This window comes from Dromiciops gliroides, chromosome 1, assembly GCF_019393635.1.
Source record: "Dromiciops gliroides isolate mDroGli1 chromosome 1, mDroGli1.pri, whole genome shotgun sequence".
Taxonomy (NCBI): Eukaryota; Metazoa; Chordata; class Mammalia; order Microbiotheria; family Microbiotheriidae; genus Dromiciops; species Dromiciops gliroides.
Genome location: NC_057861.1, coordinates 225,478,742 through 225,503,222, shown reverse-complemented (window position 1 = coordinate 225,503,222; position 24,481 = coordinate 225,478,742). Strand labels below are relative to the sequence as shown.

Below are 24,481 nucleotides of genomic sequence, written 5' to 3'. Positions count from 1 at the left end.
GGAGAAATTACTTGCTGAAGATCAGATATTCCCTTAATGATAGTTATTCATGGAGCTTTTGTTACTAGGGGGAAAATAAAATTAAAAAAAAAAGCAAAACTCTTTAAAATCCTTTGTTTCTTTCCATAAGCTTAATTACTACCTCTACTGGGCAAGAGGCATGTTTATTTGGTGGGTAATAAAGAGCAAGAGAGAGCCTTTCTAGAATTTTTACTATGCAATTCAGAAATTCTAGCTATGTGCCAATTCCTAAAATGAAAAGTGGGAGAAAAATTGACAAGGTGAAAAGCTAGCTTTGAAACTCTACTCCTTGTGTCTTGCAGTTCAGTCTGAAGGATTCTAAGTGTTCTATCATCAGTACAATTGGCTTAAGGGTAAAGAGAATTAACTGATATACTTTATTTTTTCAATTTTTACTTTTTTTTTTAACTGATATACTTTATGAGAGTTTGGACAGTTACACAAACACAAATCACTTAACCTCTCCAGGCCTCAGTTTGAAATTTGAAGTTCTCAGAGCTATTTCGGTACTAGAAGAGTGCCTTCACTGCAGGGTTGGGGGATACTTGTTATTCCATGTGCAATGGCCTCAGAGAGAACAACAATAATCTCTTTACTAAGTACCCTGTGGTTTGGGTCCTGCAGAACAATGTACTATATCTGCTGGGATCAGAGTTAGAGATTCAGAACTGGAAGAGGCCTCATAAGTCATTTAGTTTAGCTACTCTCCTCCCTTTTACAAATGAGGAAATTGAGGATGGGAGAGGAGATTTGTCCAGTCTTGCAGGCAAGCTCACAGAGCTGAGATTTGGAGCTAAGTCCCCTGATTTCCAAACATCTTTCTCTTCTGGCTTCTTCAATATTTAATCTTTTTTGCATCATTGGGAATGAGTGTGAACAAGGAGAGTCTATACTCTGCTGAAGAGACTCCTGTATTAAATTCATTCTTGCCCAAATGTATGTTGTATTTTGTTTTACTTTGTTTGCTGGGCAATGAGGGTTAAATGACTTGTCCAGAGTCACACAGCTAGTAAATGTCAAGTGTCTGAGGCCGGATTTGAACTCAGGTCCTCCTGAATCCAAGGCTGGTGCTTTATCCACTGTGCCACCTTGTTGTCCCAAAATGTATGTTGTATCAACAGAACCAGACTGGTTTTGGTCATTTACCCATATGAATGATTGTAGTATAATTCTGTTTTTTTTTTTTATCATTTTATTACTACTATATTATTGTGGCATATTCATTATAAAATAAAATATCATAAGATTCATTGTTATTAAAGTGTAATATGCTTTTCAATCCTTCATCTCATTATTTCATTTGATTCTTTATATTAAGTGGGAAAATTACTATTTTTATTTTCCATGTGAGAAAAGATACATAAATGACAGAGATTCATTAATTTTGCCCAAGTAATATAAATGACATACACGGTCCTATAACCAAGGTCTCTCACCTTCTAATCCTACATTCTTTCTACTTTCAAAAGTTAATTTGAATATATCTTTATTTAAAACCCTATAATAGTTTACTCACATATAAAATACGGTTCTTTGATGAGGATGTTATAGTCTAGTCCTCTGGTGTCATCACTTGCCAGGGGTTTTCTTTTGTTTAAATAAACTTCATTAAAGCCTTTATCTTCTCTGCCGGTTTATGGCAGAGAACATGGGAAATATTTCCCTTATCCCATTGGAAGGGTATAATAAAGAGGGGATTCTTCTTCAGACTAGACTAAATGAACTCTGAGGTACCTTCCAACTCTGGGAGTCTTTGAAAATGAATATAATTTTTGAAATAGAACATATTAGCCATCATATATCAATAAAACTAGAGGTTTGTATGATTAAACTTTAAAAGGATTTTTTTCTGTGGGTGGGGGGAGATTTAAAGGCAGAAAACGAACAATACCATATCTAATTGAAACAGCAGGGGAAATTTAGGAGAGCAGGATGTAATTACCTGAGTTTGAATTTAGCCAGAATACTAGAATTAACACCTTTCTCTCTTTGGTCTTGAGAAAAGTATCTTGGGACTTTATAATTAGCATAAATGGTCCAGGCCTTTATTTCACATCTCATTTGGAATACATCAACTCTTGTTCTTTTAGCCCCTTCTCAAAGTGTGGGATTTAGGGCATGGAATTCAGTGCAGTCAATGAAGAAAGAGTGCTAACTTCTACCCCAACACTGAATTCCTAAGAGGTCTCTCCTGCTGAAAAGACCTGATGCTGTATAGTTCATGAGCTAAGAGCCCAACGTGTATGGCTGCAGGAGACAAAGCTATGTATATGTTCTCTCCTTTGGAAAATGACAGTGCTCGTACTTAATTGACTGTGAGAGCTGCAGAATTGCCAAGCTGACTCTGTAACATGATGATGTATGGTTCAAAAGCAATTTTTTTTACTCTTTCGGTTTTTTATGTTGCTGAAAAGGGGCATTCTTGAGCTCTCTTTTCCTGAATGAAATGTTTATGGACAAAGTATGTATGTACAAAATTTAAGGATGGCAGAAGAACAAAGCCTTGCAAATTGAAAGCTTTATAGGTAACACTTTAAGGGCTTTTTTTAAATCTTAAAATCTTAATAAGATAAGATTATTTTTGAAAATTTAATGCTTATCAAATTTAAATCCTAAAGGGCCATAAATATTTCATCTTTGCAAACGGAAACTATCGCCTGTTCTTTCAAAGCTGATTCAAAATTACAGAGCCTCATTTAGCTCATTGTAAAGACTCCTGCTAGGATTCATATAGGTTTATGAGCAGGCATCATGCCATTAAAAAAATGTAGCTTTTCTGTTACTAGCATAGAGTGCCTCATAAAGTTAGTTTTAATGTTAGTGGCAGCAAGATGCACAAAATGCTTGAAATGTGGAGGCACCTATTCAGAATCAGCATCTCTGTGGTTTCTGATCTACTTACTTCTAACAGACAGAAATGGTCCTCATGGTTTAGACGTAGACCTAAGTTACATTTTGAACTTGTTTTTGTAATTCAAGTGGAGGAATCTAAAGAAATGTTTTGTCTACTTAATAATTGGGTTTCCTCAAGAGGTTTTGACCTGTTGAGAGCTATATTGGTAGTATGAAAAGAACACCAAACTGGGAATTATGAGACCTGGATTCGAATGGTGGCTCTGACTCATTGAACTTGTCCCTGAGCCTCAGTTGCAGATGGGAGAGAATAATACTTGCACTGTCTGTCTCATAGAGCTGATTGTGTAAATTTAGGGTTCTGTAGTTGTTGTTCTTCAATTGTGTCCATGGGTTTTATTGCTTTGGCAAAGATACTGGAATAGTTTGCCATTTTCTTCTACAGTGTAATCCCATTTTGCAGATGAGGAACTGAGGCTAATTGGGGTTAGACTTGCCCAGGGTCACACAGACAGCATGTATCTGAGGCCAGATTTAAACTCATATCTTAATGACTCTAAGTTCAGTGCTCTAACCATTTCACCTTCTAGCTGTTCCATGTAGAGTGCTATGTACTTGTGAGCTATTATTCATCTCTTCTTGAAGCTCTCCCTAAGGATTTCCATCCCTAGTAACTCAATGTGTGACATGAAAACAGAAGGAAGGCACATAGTGCCAGAAATAGTGACATAGAGAAGAAATATGAGTTATTGGGGGCAGCTGGGTGGCATAGTGGACACTTGACACTAGCTGTGTGATCTTGGTCAAGTCACTTAACCCTCATTCCCTGGCAAAACAAAAAAAAAAAGAAAGAAAGAAAAGAAGGAAGGAAGGAACAAAGGAAGAAAAGAAAAGAAAGTAATATGAGTTATCCTATAGCTCTCTAAGTCAGATGATTTCCCAGTGGTCATTCTCCAGTGTATCTGCCTTACTCACAAACTATGGCCCCCTACTACTGCTTTTTCCTATGCTTTCAACTCTGTCTAGCTCAAACTTTCTCATTTCTTTACCCAAGTCTACACCACTCCTGCTGACTTCTTTTTTAAAAAGTCTTCTACTGATAGCCTTTAGAGATTCATTATGATATTAGGGAACTAAGTAATGTCCTCAAACTTTTTCCCTTCAAGTGCCTCTTGATTGTTTTTAAATGAACTCCAACTTGAATTTGCCAGAAAAGATTCTGCCTATTGTAATCCTCTTGCTTTTTCCTACTTGCAGTACCAGGAGGCTATGTCAGCTTACTCCATGTTCTTCTTCTCTCCTTCCTTAGTGTTGTAAGTAAGCAACTTTCCCCTTCTGTAAAGTTTACACCTTAGAAAAACACCACTGTGTCTTGAGCCATGACACTGTTTTGATTTTTTTTTCCCCTGGGATATTCAGCATCTATTCACCAAATATTTGTGTAGGGTATCTTAAGACCCAAGGGTGAGAAGAGGAGATGCATAGTAAAGACAGGAATTTGGTACAAAGCATGGAAGTAGAGGCAATTCCTGGGTTGTACCAGAAGAGTTGTGTTTCTTGTTCCCTCTGTTTATTATTGCCTTGGGAGACCTGTGGAATCTGGGATAAGGAAAAAAAAAAAAACAACAGCAATACCAAAACCTGCAGAGGCAGTAACTCGGACAAAGGGCAACCTATAATAATGGTCTTGAGGAGGTAGAGACTGGCAATCACGAATTAACAAACATTTGAGGAATTTCTTTTTCCAAGTACATAGTTATCTGGGATGACATAATGCATTTCAGACCTAGCCATAGCATGGTTCAAAGACAAACTAAATGCTTGTGGCTTCTGTTTACCTGCCTGGCTGTTCTGTGTTCCAAAAGACCTTGGTACCTAGAGTCAGAGACTCTTCTGGAAAGAAATTCTGGGAACTGACAAATTTCTCCCTTAATGGAGTGGAAAACAGAAACAAAAACTGGAAGAGCTGAAGCCATTCCACCCTCCAAATATTGGGTTACTGAATGGCCTGCCTTCCTCACTTAAAGACCTAAAGCTTAAGCTTTTATATTCTAAGCTGCAAGTTTACCTCACTTCCCCTTATGTCAAAGAACTAGCCCCTTAACTGAGGACTCCAGCTGAAGCCAGAAACTAGAAGCCCAGAGAAGCTCCATCATCATGTTTTCCAGGGGACATTGTATCACAGCAATTATGAAACCATTTTGGCATCCTCAACCTCATTCCTAACATGTATATAACACTTGCTAGGTGCTAGGCACTGTGCTATGTGCTCTCTCTTTCTCTCTACAGATCTGTGATTGCTGTGTTCTATTTACACATAAGAGCGCTAGATATATAGAACTTCTATTATGCCGTAGAGCATAATGAGACAGAATAAGTTCTTATCAAAGGCATTTCATGAAAGAACATTTTTTTAAAAGGAGCAACTCAACATGTTCCCCATAAACCTCATCTATGGTTTCCCACAAACATTAAATAGGCAGAATAGACATGCCTAGGGAACATGTGAAGGGATGCACATAGAGAATACATGTGTGTACGGGCATGTATACATCCATGTACCTGTATATAAACAATATGTATATATAATGTAATGTGACATTCATATGCACATGTAATACATACATATAATTTGATCCTCACAACAATTCTGAGAGGTAGGTGCTATCATTATTTCCATTTTACAAATGAGGAAACAGAGGTAGAGATGAATTGACTTGCCCAGGGTCATACAGCTAGTAAGTGTCCAAGGCCAAATTTGAACTCAGGTCTTTTTGACCATAGGACCAGCAGAGATTATAAACCTAGAATAAACATCATCAAAAAGTATCAATAGCCCTGCCCTGGAGTTACAAGTTTCCCTCACACTCATGTATAGGCCACAGGTTTTCTCTATGTGTGTCTCTTCACATGTATTCCCTAGGCATGTCTGTTCTTTCTACTGAATGTCTGTGAGAAACCGTAAACCAGGTTACTACTTTAAAAATGCTGTTTTATTAAATGTCTTTGATTAGAACTCATTATGTCTTCTGGATGATTGGAAAAAGTGACTACATCATTATGGGCTTATGAACTATGGTTTTTGAATAGATGCAGAAGCTCACAGTGTTCCTTGATCCCAGAATAACTGCTGGGGACACCACATGCAAGAGGAAAATTATCTAAGTATTATACCTAGGTTCATTGCGCTAGGCACTTAGGAAGATAAAGTCTTTCCCTCATAGGGCTTGCAATTTACCTAATTATTTTAGGTGACAAATAGTTACTTAATAGGTACAAAACTCAATTCTCTGTGATATCTTGGAAGAGGCTTCCAGTACAGTACAATCATTTAGAATAAGGACATCATTATTATCATTATCAGTGATATGTATACATATATATGTATATATACACATATACATATATATTTATTAAAATTTTAAAATTTACCAAATGCTTTCTCTGTCTGTCTTAATCTCTGTTTCTCTGTGTCTTTTTCCTTCTGTGTGTGTAAATGTGTGTGTGTGTGTATTTTACAAACTAAACTGAAGGTAATAAAGATTTTTTAACCTCATTTTGTGGATGAGAAACTGGGGCTGCAGTTTTGTGACTTGGCAAGGTCACAGAGTTTATGAATATTAGAGCCAGAATTTTGAATCCAGGTTTTTCAAATTCCAAGCCAATCACTGTTCACTGTCATGGGATGTAACATTTGAGTTAGGTTTTAATGGATGGCTATGAATTTTGTAGGTGAGTGGAGAAATGTAAAGTGTGCTAAGCTCAGGGAACAATGTAAGCAAAGCCATGGAAGCAGAACAACGTGTTGAATGTTCAGAGAGCAGAAAGTCCTTCAGCATGACTAGTTGTTGAGTTGTATCATTTGTGACAGACTCTCCATGACCACATTTGGGGTTTTCTTGGCAAAAATCCTGGAGTGCTTTGGTATTTCCTTCTGCAGCTCATTTTACAGGTGAAGAAATTGAAACAAACATGATGAAGTAACTTGTCCAGAGTCACACAGCTAGTAAGTATCTGAAGCTGTATTTGAACTCTGGTCCTTGTGACTCCAAGGCCAGTACTCTACCCACTGCACTACCTATCTATTCAGAATTTAGGATAATTTACCACTTCTTCCAGTGACTTAAGTGTTTAGTTCACAGTCTTACTTTCCACTCCATCCTTCACCTTTGTCTAAATGACTTCTATGTGAATGTTTCTGAACTTCCTCTACTCCTACCTAAGGTTTAAAAAGCTAAAATTATTGCAACAAAATTAACCAAAATTCTACCTCAAATCTCATGACTCCGGATTTTCCTTTTGGCTTTCTTCTGTTATATCAAACTCTTGTAAACCTTAACAAAAGATACAAATAAATATGAATTATTACTTATAATAACACTAATAGCAAGAACTGATATTTATTTGGCTCACTGAGAGTTCCAAAGTACTTTATATACATGAGCTCATTACTTATAATACCTATTTGTTGTGTGTGAAACAAGATGACACATGTCGAGTGCTTTATCACCAGAGAGTGCTATGGAAATGTGAGTTCCTTATTATATTGTAGCTTTAATTTCTCCCCTGAGCTCTAGATCCCCATTCCCAGATGCCTTTTCAACATGGATGCCTATCTGTCTCAGTAGCACTTCAAACTTGCCTTAGTCAAAATTGAGATCATCATTTTCCTTCCCAAAGCTTGTTCTTCATCATAAATACTGTACTTCCATTAACAGTATCATGCTGTTCTTCTAGGCCAGAAAGTTTAGAGTTATTTTGCCTTTCATTCTGCCTCAGCCTTCACTTCTAATCAGTTCCCAAATCCTGTTGATTTTACCTTTGTCATATTTCTCAAATTAATTATAGAATCTTAGGGCTGGGAAGGTCCCTTAGAAGTCATTTAGTCTAATGAATCTTAGAACATGAATCTTCTTTATGATATATCAAATAGGTGTTCATTTAGTTTTCTTTTTATTATATGTCTACTGCCCTAGTCAAGGTCATTATTACCTCTTACTTTATTATAATAGCCTTCCAACCATTCTCTTGCCTCCAGTTTCCTCTTCAACCATCTTGAGCACTGCTGCTAGTCATCTTTCTTATATGCAGACCCAGTCACCTAATACTACCACTAGTAATTGCTTTCTAACTATGGAATAAAGTCCACATTACTTAGCTTGGCATTCAAGGCATTATACCCTTTAGCTCTAACTCCTTATGTCACATCATTTCTGCACTTTGGCCCTATTGCACCATATTGCAGCCATGTTGCTATCCCTATCTATAATACTGTCTTCTTTTCCTCAGTCTAATTTGTTGAACTACTACTATTCCTTCAAAACTCAATGCAGATTTGAATTCTTCTATAAGACATTTCTTACCTAACCCTTCCTTCCATTCTTTTTTTTTTTTAAGTGAGGCAATTGGGGTTAAGTGACTTGCCCAGGGTCATACAGCTAGTAAGTGTTAAGTGTCTGAGGCTGGATTTGAACTCAGGTCCTCCTGAATCCAGGGCCGGTGCTTTATCCACTGCGCCACCTAGCCGCCCCTCCTTCCATTCTTCATCAAAGTCACAAGTGATGTATCCCTTCCCAGAAATGTTATAACATTATCTATCTATGTATGTATGTATGTATGTATCTATCTATCTATGCACTTCTCTTAGATCTTTTATATTCTCTGTACTCCAGTGTATTTATATTTAAAATTCAGATAATATCTACACTGTCTTATACTGTAAGGCTATTGTGAGGATTTTATATAATAGCATTTATGAACATACCTTGGAAATTTGTGGGAGGGGTGGGAGAAAAGGGAAGGACTTGATCTAAATTAAGGAGAAAATATAATGTAGCTGACTTGGAGAGGCTGGGACTAGTGAAGTAGGTGAGAGTTTTAATTTGTATAGGAGAGATTTGGAAGAAATTTAAAGAAAAAATTTTAGTCTCAGATACTAGTACATATTCTACTTCCAAGATGTAAGAGGAGTAGTAGGATCAAGGGCAATTAAGGGAGATAGAAAATGAATGAAGAGGGTGAAAGAGCAAGAGGGATGAACAGGGGGTAGAATATCATGAGGTAAACCTGAGGAAGATAAAAGGAAGATAGTTGACAAGGAAAGGCATGTAAGAAAAGGTAAGTGGAACAATTCAAGGGTTAAACAAATTAACAGATTAGATTAGCAAATGAGACAAATTGGTGAAATATGAGATTAGCATTAAGACTGAAGGGGAGATGTGAATGGATATATAGTTGTTGAGTCAAAGGAAAGGAATTTGAGTAAGGGTATAAAATTTGAAAAAAATTAATAATTGAGTGTAAAAAATTTTAATTGGATACTAAGTGTTGAAGTGTAAAACCCTGAACTAGTTTTAAGAAATAAGACTGAAAATATCAGCTATTATAGAGAGTATGAGACATTTTTGCACTGAGTGGCATCATGGCATCTACTGTTGACATTTTGCCACAGTCAAATAACTGTTATCTATTTTTCAAATGTAGGCTTAGCTCTTTCCTAGAGAAATAAATGAAGAGACTTGAATATCTTTCCATACTCTAGTATGTTAGGGAGAAAAGAGTTCGTAAATGAAATAGAATAAGTGTTCAATGGGATACAAAGAGAATCTGAGTTAGAGAAAGAGACCCTTAACCTTATCAGGATGATGCAGAATGGAAGAGTATTACATAGAGGTGAAAGGGAAGGAAAATGAAAATTATACCTTTAAACAAACAAACAACAACAACAAAAACCCCCAACATAATTGAAGCTACCTCATTGACATGTTGTAAAGATAACATAAGATAACTTGTAAAGTGCTTTGCAAACCATAAAGCACCATATAAATGATAACAATGCTGAGATGATGGTGATGATGACCATGATCCTGCCCTCTGAAGATTTTTCCTTCATATTTTTCTAGAACATTTTGTCCAGTTCTTTTGCTCCTTCCAAACTCTATTTGTACTATATTTTTCTATATGTTCAATACCCACTCCTTGTCCTCCCCCCAAAAATTCGAGATCTGGAATGGATTTCTGAGGGTATCCATTCTAGAACATGAAAAAGACTCCCCTCTACAATGTATTCAACATCTGGCTTTACATCCTTTGCCTGATGACCTCTGTTGATGGGGAACAACCTACTTACTACATCCCAAGGAAGCCCATCATTTGGTTAATTCAGATTACTTAGTAAATTTGCCTTATTGTAAGCCTAAATTTGACTCTTCCCAACCTCTCTTTATTGCTTGCATCTGCCCCCTCAGCTCAATTAAAAGAAGTCCATTCTTCTATTAGTATCCATCTTCTACATTGGAGTGGTGTAAATGATTGAACCAATACAAGCAGTAGGCATGAAGACAGATTTACTTACCTGTGAGTCTGAAGTTTCATAGCACAGAACTAAAATGCTCAGCAGTAGTCCTGGTTGTGCTTCTGCTTCCATTGACCATCTCATCTCCCTAATATCTTCCTTATCTCCCCATGCATTCATGCCTAAATTTTGAATAGTACAGTCTTCATAGATTAAAAAAAAAACATCAAGTCAGGGAGAAGTCAAAATATTATTTTTTTTCTATCTCTCTGGAACTGCCCATCTCATTACCATCTTGAAATAAGCAAGCAAGCAAACAAAAAGCCCCTTTGCGTTCTAGCTGCCAATGTGGTAAGTCCCATTTTCAGCAACACTCCCTAATTAGCATATGGCTTGAAAAACCATCTCCTCCAAAGCCTGTAGACTTTCTCCTTTAAATTCTACCTTCTCCACAGTGTCTTCTCCTTCCTTAATAATGTATATTGGAGGGGCAGCTAAGTGGCACAGTAGATAAAGCACCGGCCCTGGATTCAGGAGTACCTGAGTTCAAATCCGGCCCCAGACACTTGATACTTACTAGCTGTGTGACCCTGGGCAAGTCACTTAACCCTAACTGCCCAGCAAAAAAAAAAAAAAAATATATATATATATATATATATATATATATATATATATATATATATATATATTGGCGAGGCCATACCCTCCTTCTTCCATTTGTTGACCCTTACATTCTTTGAAGGCAGCTATCATGTCCTCTGTACATCTTTCTTCCATGCTAAATGTCTTTACTTTCTTCAGCCAATCATCACATATCAAAAACTGAATATGGATTTTCTCCAGCCTATCAATCAATATTCTTCCTTAATGTTAATTTCCCAAACTAACAACAGTAGTCCAGTTCTGGTCTGAGCAGGAACTATCACCTCCCCCTTTCTGTATACTATACTGTTCTTAAAACATCCCAAGAAGATCACAGTTTTTTTTTTTTTTTGGTTTTTGGTTTTTTTTGGTCACTATTTGACATCAAGTTATATGGAATGTGCAGTCCTCTTCTTTTTCAAGAAAACTGCTATTTACCATGGCTTCTTAATCAAGTTGATTTTTAAGGGTCAAGTATAGGACTATATTTACCCACTTTAAATTTCTCATTTGGTTCTGTCTCTAGTAGATTGTAAACTTTTCAAGCATAGGAATAGAGATGTTAATATCTTTCAATTTCTAGGGCCTAGCATATTGCCTTCCATATTGTAGGTATTTAATAAGTGTTTGTTAAAAGGCCTTAAGTGATAATTCAAAAGTAGTAAATGTTGTAACTAACTGACAGTATTATAGAAGGCATCATGAAAACGCTGGCAGTTGAGTTGGGGTTTAAGAGATAAAGCTAAGGAGGTTTCATGGGAAGGGGAAAGACTTAGAGTAGAGGACATTCTAACCATGGAAATCATTGTAGGAAAAAAGGAATTGAGGTAGGAAAGTCAGGGATGTGTATAGGGGTTGGCACATAGTCTCATTTGTCTAGAGTATGGAAGACATGAAGTAAAGTAGAATAAGATAAAATTGGAGTAATAAGAGAACATTTGTGGGACTTTCACAGGGTTAGGAATATCTTTACTAGGCTGTTGATTCCTTTTGTGAAATTTAAATTGTTAAATAATTGCAGACAGTATTGGAGAGAAATGTGCTTTCATCCATCCCACAAGTTTATAAAAAAATATTAATTTTAGACAAAACAAGTTTTTTGTCTCCCCACTCATTCTCCTGCAACTCAGACTGTGCATGCCTGCTGGATTAATGCTACTCTTCTGGGCTTACGTTGAGAGAACAGAAGAGTTTTGATTCCTTGGTCATTTTTTCCCTTTACTGTATTTATCTGTCTAGGTGAATCCAATGGTATATATGGCTTTGTACATGCCTAGAACTATTTGGTAGGAGTGTATGCTTTCTGGACCATGGTGATGAGATGTGGATTCTATTAAAACTGACCACTCTCCAGCATTCCAGGAAGCAATTATGTACATCCTCATCTCTGGATCCTCTGTAAATCTGTGCTTTAAAAAGTTATTGAAGAGGGCAGCTAGGTGGTGCAGTGGATAAAGCACCAGCACTGGATTCAGGAGGACCTGAGTTCAAATCCAGCCTCAGGCACTTAACACTTACTAGCTGTGTGACCCTGGGCAAGTCACTTAATCCCCATTGCCTCACCAAAAAAAAAAAGTCATTGAAGAGTCACCAGACTCATAATGAATGCCCAGCAGGGCTACACATAAGCTATGGGAGATGGAGTTTATTTGCTCTTTGGAAAGAATTCATGTCACACTTGGAAGAAGCAGTGATCAAGATATTCTCATCATTTAAAAAAAATAATTTGAGGAATTGGCCCCATTTCCCAAGATGTTCCCTGAGGATTTTGCCCAAGAGCATAAAGGAGGTTCCCGTTAGGGATTAGAGACTTTTTGGAAGGTCACCTAATTAGAGTCTGCAGGAAGGGGAGATTACTGAAGGTAGGACTCAGAGATCAAAGAATGCAGGGGACCCTGACTTTTCTTCAGACCTCCTTCCTTAAAAAAGAAGTCTGAGGTGGCGACAGTAGAAGGTGTTAAAGTAAAGTAGGATTTGTCAAGGATATAATAGGTTAGGGTCAGCTTTTGTGAGAAGATACCTCTCCGTTTTTAAAAGCATGATCCTTAATGTACTGGCTAGACTCAAAGGAAAACATCGTGACAGTCAACAGTAGACCTGTGATAATAGGTAATTGTGCTCAATGTCTTCATTCTTATGAATTCATCTTTAAGAAGCCCTTTTGAGGTTAAATTCTAATGGATGCCCAGAGCCTCTTGAATAGACTGGATTCTTAGTAATGAGAAAGACAAGGAAGGAGTGGGGTGAGGGTGGGTCTTATAAAAGCTGCAGCATTCTCCAAATTAAATAAATCTGTATCTTTATTTATGATACATCACCAAAAATGTAGGCCTATTTTGTTTTTAAAATTGATTTAAAATTTTCATTTAATAGTGCTTATATTCCTGTGTATAATAAGCACATTTGAGAGTAACAATACTAGATTGCCTTTGTTTTGTTTTGTTTTGTTTTGATTTTTTTGTGGGGCAATGGGGGTTAAGTGACTTGCCCAGGGTCACACAGCTAGTGTCAAGTGAACTCAGGTCCTCCTGAATGCAGGGCCGGTGCTTTATCCACTGCACCACCTAGCTGCCCCCACTATATTGCCTTTTAAAAGTAGTTAATAATTTTCATTAATTGGGTGAGGGATTTTGGTCTCTTTGCCCTATAAAAATTCTACTTTATTTCAGGCTATTATGATATTATACTTTATTTCCATTTTTAAAAAATAGATTATGGGGGAAGCTAGGTGGCGCAATGGATAAAGCACCGGCCCTGCATTCAGGAGGACCTGAGTTCAAATCTAGCCTCATGTTAAGGGCTAAAATTCTAGCTAGTCTGTCTAAAATATTTAATGAGTGGTCGCCAATAAATTATAAGCTTTAGCAAGAGTTAGACTTTTAAGCATTTATTAAGGAGAATAAGAATTTGGTAAAGAGAGAGAAAGGCCTAGATTCCTATCTATTAAAGGGAGAGCACATTTCTAGCTCCGCTCTCCACCCGAGTCCAGAGGAAAGAGAGCGAGACTGAGCGCCAGTCTCTTCCTTCCTCCTCCCACTAGCCCGCGTCACTTCCTGACACCAAAGAAAAGACTCCTGGTCTTGCCCTCAAAGACCTTCGCTTCATGGGCAGAACTCTTCTACAGTAAGTCTCCAGCAGGTGGCGTCATTCCAATCATTACAGTCCCCCCTGTTGTTCCTCAAGAAACAAAATGTTTCCTTGACGGAACAGTAATAAGAATATAATAACTATTGCTAACTAATAATATGTGAACAACAATATAGAAAAGGAAGAGAGGAAAGTTTTGTCCAGAGGGGCGATTTTTTTTTTTTGTCCTCATGAACCGACGCTTTGACATTGGTCTTGCAAAGGGAGGGCCTCTGCAGAGAATACATGTTACAGATGGTGTATATTATAACAGAAAGAGAAAAGAGAAAAAAAAACAACAACAAAACAAAACTGTTCATTTAAAGTCTCTGAAAGTCTTTTCTCAGATGTCCTCTAGGTGTAGTTGTGGAATGGAAGTCTTTTCAGGGGTTTATGTGTGGATGCTGGTAATCAGCCAGGAAAATTTCCTACAACATTGAGCTTAACACAACTTTAAAATAGCTTTGTCAATAATCAAATCAAACAATGAAAGTTCTCAATAACATGTCTAAGGGAATTCAGAATCTTAGTTGTTACACATGAAACATATAATAAAACAAAAATTGAACCATTCTTTAAAATTATAATATTACTATAGTCCCCCCTTATGGAGGGTAATTGAGAAGACAATTGCTGCAATATTAATTAATAAAAATAATTTTTATCTTTGTTTTATCACTTTTTGCATCATCTGCCTAATTATCCTCATGCCATTATGAGAAATTTAAAATCTAATATAATTAGTAACAGATGTCAAGGCCAAATTCAACACTGTTATTTATCATGACACCTGAGATAATTATGGGGGTTACCATAAAAGAACAGAGAAATGATGGGATATGAGCATTCCCACACTTGAGCAATATGTACTGCCCATACAGTATGCCAGGCTTAAAATAGGTGGATGGAATATACGTCCATGCCACCGAACATATTGGAGGAAACTGAGTCAGACTCAATCAGATCCATGGGATTAAGATGTCCATGGCATCAGGCATATAGGAGGGAGCATAGAAGCCAGGTGTAGAAGTGAGATGGGTGGGATGAATACTTCCAGCCATCCGTACAATATTGTGGGGAAAAATAAAATAAAATATTAAACCAAGAGAATCCAACCTCAACATTTGTCAAAAGCTGTTCTCTCGGCCATACCTTGACTTCATGCATGTCTCCCCTCATGTGACAGTTCAGTGTCTGCTCTTGCACGTATTCCTCTTGTGATTGGATGGCACCTTGGCCAACTGGCATCTGATAACTCAGAATAAAGGCAATTAATGTCTTAAATGATAAGTTCCCATAATCCAAGTTTCATATGGATTTAAAATTGAGGATAACAAATGATTGCAAAAAATGTGAATACATCTTGACTCAAAATATAATATATAATTATGCAACAATTTCAAATAATACCCTTTTTTTTTACTTAGTATACAATTACTTTTGTGAAAAATCAGAACATACTTAAATACAAGTTAAAGCACAACAGAATCTCAAAGAACTTTTTTTTTTGAAAAAAGAAAACTTTTACAAATGTTCCCCTCTTTTTTTGGGGGGGGGAATATGCTTATCAAAAATAATACTTCTAGAATCAATTTACACTTGCCATGGCAACCAATTTGCCAGGGAAATGCTTTAAAGAGTTTGATCAAATAATCAGTTGAGGAAAAAAAAATAACGAAAACAAACAACTCAGAATATGGGAGCACAATACTCCTAGAATTAACATTGTATTATGAAATCAAAACCATGTTTCAAAATTAGATAGATGAATGAATAGAAGAAAATACACGTGGAATAATAAAAGACAATGAAATTCAAACTAGGGAAATCTAAATGAATATGAATTTAATATTAATAAGAGTCTTATAAAATATAAACTTGATCACATGACTATAAAAAGCTTTTACAAATATTCTCCTTGTTTTAAAAACTAAGTATAAAACACAATCTCAAAAGCATGAAAATCTCTATGAAAATAAACCCATACCATTAATTTCAAAATGTAGGTGTAATAGCATAGAAATCCTATGTAACCTCTGAACTGACATTAATACTCTGAGTGAATTCAGAACACTTTTGATTCCGGTATCTAAAATCCCCAATACTCATATCAATACCTTGCTGCTTACTTCTACATTTCTGTAAAATATATATCCTTTCATGGCAAAAGAAGCAGAGTCTTGAACTATGTTGATGATTGTCATTCTTATTCAGCTTAAGTTTTTCTTCTTTAACCCCTCTATATTGTCTGTCAGTCTTTTCACCATACAAATGCTTTATAAGATTACTAATTAAAGACAAAAGCAGGTTAGCAAAATTATGAACAAAACAGGCATATGTGGAATTTAAAGGGTTTTCTAAAGTTGTCTCAGAAGCACAGCCAGGCTGGGGAAGGGCTGAGCCTGAAGCTGCAAATGTAGTTAGAGAAAGTTGTGCATGAGCATTAGATCTCTGGACTTCCCAGGCAGGGGAAGCAATGGGCTTAGCCATGGGACTTCCCAGGCAGGGGAAGCAATGGGCTTAGCCATGGGAGGAGTAGAGGGTGGGGTCTGGAGAGGAGGGGAGGGACCAGCACAATTTGAATCAGACTTGATTTTGAACTCAGGCCTGGATTCCTCTTCCCCCACTTTGCCTCCAGGTGCTAGGGGATTAAAAGCTTCTAGAGGGTGGGTCATTGCCTCCAGGCATGCAAAATTAGAGCAACAATTAGTGTTAGAATTGGGAAAAGCAGCAGGAATCTCTTCAGGTTTCTCTGAAAAAGCATGGTTGGGAGAGGGAGAGATATTTCCTTGTGTGAGTAAGTTGCTGGCTCTTTTAACAAAAATAAAAAGAAAAATAGAAAATCCAGAAAAACAAAGCATTAACATGATCTTATCTCCCATTTGTCTGGTTAAACAGACTAAAATAAAAAATAGGGTAATTAGGGAGTTTAAAAGGTCCATTCGAAAAAATTTAAAGGGAAAACAGCCAGTACGCCAGTACTTAGCAGTTAAAGGGAGAGTGTAGGGGAAATTTCTTACCCAACCAGAAGATCAGAAGACTGAGGTTTAGCTTTCCTCTTCGTGGTCAGCCATCTGTTAAGGGCTAAAATTCTAGCTAGTCTGTCTAAAATATTTAATGAGTGGTCGCCAATAAATTATAAGCTTTAGCAAGAGTTAGACTTTTAAGCATTTATTAAGGAGAATAAGAATTTGGTAAAGAGAGAGAAAGGCCTAGATTCCTATCTATTAAAGGGAGAGCACATTTCTAGCTCCGCTCTCCACCCGAGTCCAGAGGAAAGAGAGCGAGACTGAGCGCCAGTCTCTTCCTTCCTCCTCCCACTAGCCCGCGTCACTTCCTGACACCAAAGAAAAGACTCCTGGTCTTGCCCTCAAAGACCTTCGCTTCATGGGCAGAACTCTTCTACAGTAAGTCTCCAGCAGGTGGCGTCATTCCAATCGTTACACTCAGCTTACTAGCTGTGTGACCCTGGGCAAGTCATGTAACCCTCATTGCCTCAGAAAAACAAACAAACAAAAAACAACAACAAAAAATGGATTATTCATGCCATTGATTCCATTTATTAATACAGAAGCTCATGAAATACATCTGACCCTTTAACCAATAAGGCAATATTGCACATGTGCTTATTTATCCTAGATGGAGATTATAAGCAACTATTGTGGTATTGGATGTCAATAACAGAGAAGGCCTAAGTAAAGCCTTCAGTATGATTGAGATGTATTTTGTTGGTAGTGCTGAGATGTTTCAGTCGTGTCTGGCTCTTTGTGATGCAATTTGGGGTTTTCTTGGCAAAGATATTGATTGGAGTGGCTTGTTATTTACCTCTCCAGCTCATTTTACAGATGAGGAAACTGAGGCAAACAGGGTTAAGTGACTTGCCCAAAGTCACATAGCCAGTATCTGAGGCTACATTTGAACTCAGGGAGATGAGTCTTCCTTCTTACAATCATAATATATTATTATAGAACTATTTCATTAAAAGACTTATAGAAATTATAGGACAATTTTCAGTCATAGTAACTCAACAGGTTTAAAGTACTAATAACCATTAAAATCTTACTGTACCATATTGTCACTCCCTCTCCTTCCCACCTTTCCACCATTCAGTTAGTAAATGCTCATTTAATGCCAACTTAGCAATGAACTTGTGCTCCATAAATGGCCTTTATGAACAACATAGAATTAAGCAAGTGATGGATAATAGCCCAACTTGCCTTTGGGAAATTACACAATTCTTTCAATGGACCCAGCATATCCTGAAATAAAAACACATTAAAAAAACTCCAGTGCGTTCTTCTATTTATACTATATGACTGTAAGTCATGAGACACTACAGTCTGAAGAACTGATATTAAGAATCACTCAAAAGGCAATAGAGAAGTGCATAGTGGATGTGAGCAAACTGCAACCCATATTACAAATGTGGAATGCTACAAAAGAAATAACATAAGGATTTTATGATAAGAATGAAGAACGCAAGAAAAGTGAGCGAGATAGAGGACCACTTACATAGTGAGTTTGAGACACTACTGAAAGCATGTATGAATTCAGTGATATCATGCAATGTGTCAAAAATATGATGAAGGACAATAGCGAATTGGGTGAATGTATGGAGGGAAGAGACAAGAATCACATTCTATAAGTAAGCAAGGATGAGTTATGAGCATACACATTGATGAGCTCACAAATTTATTGGAGAATTGGTGTATGTGACTCTGTCATGCCCTGCCTCCCAATATTTTTGTTTGCCCTTATGCCTCAGCAGATTTACCAACTGAATTATGTTGTGCTTAAGCTAATATAAATTTTCATTTCCTAGACATATACTGGCTAGGCAGAATTCCCTCATTACATACCTTGGCTGTACAGTCTAAACATGACCCAGAAGTATGTTGAGCAGTGGGAAAAAATGGTGTGGAGTATTTTTAAAATGGCTCTAGGTAATTGGCAGGCATGCCAGTCATCTCTATCCTTCCCTGCCATTTTGTTTCCCACTTAGCCCTCACTTCTTTCCAACCATCCATCTCTGTAGGGATTAGAGATCCTTCTTCCTACAGCCTAAAGGCAGAGTTGTTGACTGCAGAGGCATCTCAATGAATCCTAAAGGCTGACCTATCACTAACTTCCAGAATTGTCTTTTTTTCTAAGTGATGCACAAACTGGTCTGCTGCTTCTCAAATGTAATAGAATTATCCCATATTTAAACAGCTGTCCCATGTGGACAGAGTACATTTGGAGTCCTAATGCTGTTTAACATTGGGAATCAGTCTTAATGTTTGAATTGGAAATAAGAATCAGCAAATAACTCCTTTGCTATGTCAGCCTGGCATAATTTTGCAGAGTTTGTCTTTGGGGATAGTATTTTTGGTTGCCGGAAAATATTATACCAGCAATGTTGCATACCAATTAGTTGTATTAAAATATATATTATGCAGTGACTCTATACTTGGGTTGAAAAGTTTCCTTGACAACATCATTTAACTTCTTACTGTTCTTTTCCCGCTGCTAGTATAAATATCTAATATGTTTTTGTTCAAAACATCAATTAGACTTCAATATAATCTTTATTAATACAGATGTGTTATTACAAGAAGACTGCTGAGCTATGATAATTTGCACAGCAGGAACAATAAAATACCTCCCTTCTCTTTGCTTGTATCCCAGAATGCTTAGATTTTCTATTCATTTACAAAGCTAATCACAACCTTCTATAGTATCTTTTTACAATTATAGTCAACTCTTTAAAGCTCTCATCATCAAAAGCATTATCCTTCAAAGGTAAACATAACAAAAAATTCTCATGTTGTATATGGATAGAAAAAGGCACCTATTAGCGTAAGCCATATGTGGTGTTAATTTTTACCTCTTCTTTTCTTCCTTTTCCACAGCTAAAACTCCCCACTTCCTGAGAATTCAGAATGTGGAAGTCAATGCTGGGCAGTTTGCTACCTTTCAGTGCAGTGCCATTGGTAGAACAGTTGCTGGGGACAGGCTCTGGCTTCAGGTATGGTGATACAATTTTGTCAATAGTGTTGTAAGATGATGTTTTCATTTTTTTATGAAAGAAAAAAAAAGTATAACCATGGACAAATTCCTCTTAATCTCTCAGTGCTCCAGGCTACTTAGAGTATAGAAATAAGGGTTGACTTCCCAATATTCATTGGTACAGTATAATTTGTACAGTGGGACTTCCCCTATAGCAATGATATTATGGGTCTGGACCAGTAGGTGAAATAAAAATGAATATGCAGTTCCATCAAAGCTGTAACTAACATAATAAAGTAAAAGAAATTCACCTTTCACTCTGCTGTCATGCTTTATTGGCCTTTTAGTAATTGTGTTTTCTGAATTCCTATGCTCTTTTTGCTCTCATAGGTACCTAGGATTATAGATTTAGAGCTTAAAGTGACCTTACAAGCCATTAAGCACAATCTTTTTGTTTTGCATATTAGTAAACTGATGCCACTAGATATTAAATGACTTGTTCACACAGGTCACACAGATTTTATCTGGCAGGACTGTGATGTGAATCCACACTGACTCAATTCCATGTTCTTTTCCTTATACTGTATTGACTTGATGATCAATAGTATCACTAAGGTGCTAACATAGCTTATCACTTTTCTTAAATTTTTCTTGATCCTTTACTTGGATTTTTTTTTCCTTTTAAGTCTTATTTTCAAATTAGAATTTACTTCCAAGGTTACATTTAGGTTTGAGGACAGAGAAAGGTATAAAGGAGTAAGGTGTTCCAACTCTTCTTCCCTCCTCTTTTATAACATAAAATAAATCTATAGGGTGAAGAAAAAAATAGCTGGAGGCCTTTTTGTGGTATTTGGGGCTTTCCAGTGAAATGTACCAATTAGGATGGGAAAAGTCCTTTTTGGTAATTGCTGTTATTTCTCACAGTATCCCTATGTGTTCCATCCCTCTTCTGCACAGGAGAGAATGGGAAGCACAGATAGGTTAATGGATTTATCCATAGTCCCTCCAGTGAGTGAGAGACAGGAATGAGATTAGTTGATTTGCTTAATCCACCAAACCACAGCAATATCCACTTCTGAAAATTCCAGGCCCTTTGTTTGCATGTAGCCCTTCTTCAGTCCCGTAATTGTGCTTTCTGCTCAGACAATAATCTACAGAACAGTTATGCTTGATCTTCACTAGTGTTTCCTCTATTTCCTTCTTGTCTTTTAAATTCTATAAACTTCCCCTCCAGGTGGCTTTTTCCCCCCTTCCTAGTTATTTCATTAATTCAGCAATCTTACTTACTTTGATCCATCGGCATCATATACTATCAGATTTTACACTGTCTTCCATTTCTATCTCCATTCCCAAATTTCTCTTTATAGAAATTCACCACATTTTTACCATCAACATTTCTTCTTACTGTTTGAATGATGGTTATGGTAATGATGACACCTTTGCATTTGTAAAATGTCCATACTCTTTGAAAAGGCTTTCAAAGACATAAAGTTAATATAATTAGGGCTAGAAGGGACTCAAATAGATCAAAGATTCCTCTTCCTTCTCCTCCCAAATACCCTAACCCCCCTTCCCTTCACCTTACAGATAAGGAAACTATGTCAAGAGTGGTTAGGTGACTTGCCTGGGGGAAGCAAGGAAATGAGCAGTTCTGTCATCAAGCTCCATGTTTTTCCCACTGTTCCATGTCACTTCTCTCATTTGATTCTCTCAACATTCCTGAGATATTTCTGAATAAGGAAACTGAGGGACAGTAAAGCTAAAATATTTTGCCCAAGGGTCATACAGTTATTTAGTATTGGAGCCAGGATTAGAACTCTGGTGTCCCCACATCCAGTCTAGTCTTCTTCCCACTACATTTTGCCCCTCTGGCCCAGTTGTCTATCTTCATTGACTTGTCTCTTTTCCACAACCTGGACTAGAAGCTTTATTAATTTTTGAAGAGGAAAACAGAGTACATTAATAGCTCTGGACCTGAATATCTTACCCTGTTCAGAAATTCTTTACTATTAACCTTTCCTTGAAAGCAATTTATTCTTTATTTTATATGGCTTGTTTTCTTTTATTTTTTGCTAGGGTGTAGGAAATAACTCCACTATAGAATTATAATAACTCTATTATAGAATTCAATATTTGCCATATTTTTTGTTCTTTTTTCTTTTCAGCTGTCTTAAATCTTTATCATTAGGGATCATCATTTTAGAAGATATTTTCCTTAACAGTTGAACATTTTTCTCCTTTTCTAGATTTTTTATTTCATTCATGGAGTGGATTGCTTTTGTGCCCACTTCCTCAGGAACTCATATGTAACTTAATCTCTTCTCTTTGCTTTCTACAGTATATCACTTGGTGATCTAATGAACTCCTCTGGTTTCCATCATCATATGCAGATGGTTTCCAGCTCACTCTAGCCAGTCTTAGTCTCTCTTCTGAGCTATAGTTCTACATCTTCAACTTCTTCTTGGCCATTTTGAAATGCTTGTCCTATAGATATCTAAAATGCATCATGTTCAAAACAGAACTCATCTTTTTTTCCCCCAAATCCTTCCCACTTCTAGGCTTCCTTTTTATTGTCAAGGACACCACTGTTTTCCCAGTCACCCATCCTTGTAGACCCAGAATAATCTTCAGCCCTTTATTCTTACCCGTGTCACATATACAATCAACTGCCAAATCTCATCATTTCTAACCTTACAAGATCTCTCGTAGGCATCATGACCTTCTCTCCATTCATAGTAACCACCCTCTAGTTCACACTCTTATCAACTCTTGTCTGGACAATTACAATAGCTTTCTAACTGGTCTCCCTGTCTCACTTCTCTCACATCTCCATTCCATCCTCCACATGGCTGTCAAAATGATTTCTTGCCAAAGCATAGGTCTGATGATATCATGTTCATTGCTCTCCAGTGGTTTCCTGTTCTCTATCAGATAAAACCCAAAGACTTCTATTTGGTCTCAAAAGCTGTTTATAACCTGGTAATGTCTTACCTGTTCAGCTCACTTTACTTCCATCCTGACACTATTGCTCTTTATCTTCAACTGTACTACCCTACTTGTAGTCTCTTCAATGTGACATTCCATTTTGCATCTGTATACCTTTCCTCTGGCCTTCCCCTGAGCTAGGAATGTTCAGTCTCCTCTCCATCTCTTAATTTCCCTGAGGGCCTTCAAGATTCAGCTGTAGGAGACCTTCCCCATTCCTGATGACTAAAGTGCCTATAATGCCTTACATTCTATCTACTCTGCATAAATCACTCACACACATTTATACATATGTGTATACACACATATACATTGATACATATATGCGTGTATATATATATATATATATATATATATAAACACACACACATACACACACACACACATATATATATATATATATATATATATATGCCTACATACATACACATTCATCCTAACTATTAACATTTTGTCTTCTTCATTAGAATGGGAGGCCTTTGAAGACAGGGACTGTTTTTGTCTTTCTTTTTATTGTTAAGATACTGCATGGTGCCTAGTGAATAGGAAGCAGTGAATACTTGTTGACTGTCCTAGAGAACTGCCAAAGGCACTGGGAGGTTGTGATTTTCCCTTAGTCACTCAGTCAGTATGTGTCAGAAGTAGTATTTGAATCCAGATCTTCTTCTGGTAACTATAATGAACATAACCACCATGCCTATGTTCATTCACAGCTCATGCCCCAACATGTGTGCTCATTTTTCATGCCCCTGTTTATGATTAATCTGGCTCTTCCTCTCCGTCTGCTAGCAAGTAAATATATTTTTAAAAATAATGTGAAGCTATTATGCTAGGCTGCCTCTGAAAGTTGCATGTCATCATGAACTCTCTGTTTACAGTTAGCTCAGAAGAGTCAATTTAAGAAGTCAGTGAGTCTCTATTCAGTTTGTTAAAGGTCAAGCAGAAAGGATGTTTGGCAGAAATAGAAACTGACCACCCTATTTTTATGAAAGAGTGTACCCTTTAATGTAGAAATCTTAATATGAAAGGGATAAAACCCCTTCTCTTTTTGCAGAAGTTTTGTGTCCAACAATGGCACCAATGGATGATACTGAATCTGGTATTAAAACCAAAGTCACTATCAAAATAATCACTTCCAATATTGCCAAGAGTTTATGGAATCTTTGAGATCATAGAATACTGATTATGTATAAACTAGCATTTATTTAAAAAGACCCCAAAATATTTTCTACTCTTAGAAGAAGGTTTTCTGCTATAAAATTCGGAATATAATTCAGCAATGAACATCTTATGCTTGAATGCTAATAGACATGTTCCAAATGAAAAGAGCAATGAGAAGAATAAGAAGCAGTTAGAAGAGTGGAGCTTGTATTCATTCTCTAGTTGTAATGTGAACTATACATGTCAGATTTCTACTGTATGAGTTGAGATTTATACAACATATAGAAAATAATGCCTGTAAATTATTTCCTAAACCCAACATATCTATTTCTTGCTTTATTTCCTCCTTCTCTTTCTCATTTCTCTCTGGTCTTCTGAAATGATTAGTCATATTGACACCCCGCTTATTGT

General features: G+C 36.8%; 1 protein-coding gene across 10 annotated transcripts in view; it reads left to right on the top strand.

Moving 5' to 3' along the window:
* The window catches only part of PTPRM (protein tyrosine phosphatase receptor type M), a 1,039,589-nt gene that overhangs the window by 380,672 nt on the left and 634,436 nt on the right, over positions 1–24,481 (top strand). For all 10 annotated transcript variants that reach the window (XM_043975661.1, XM_043975656.1, XM_043975655.1 and 7 more), the window contains exon 5: positions 19,828–19,943. In XM_043975661.1, coding sequence (XP_043831596.1) covers positions 19,828–19,943 — 116 coding nt within the window. The remainder of the gene's footprint in view (positions 1–19,827; positions 19,944–24,481) is intronic.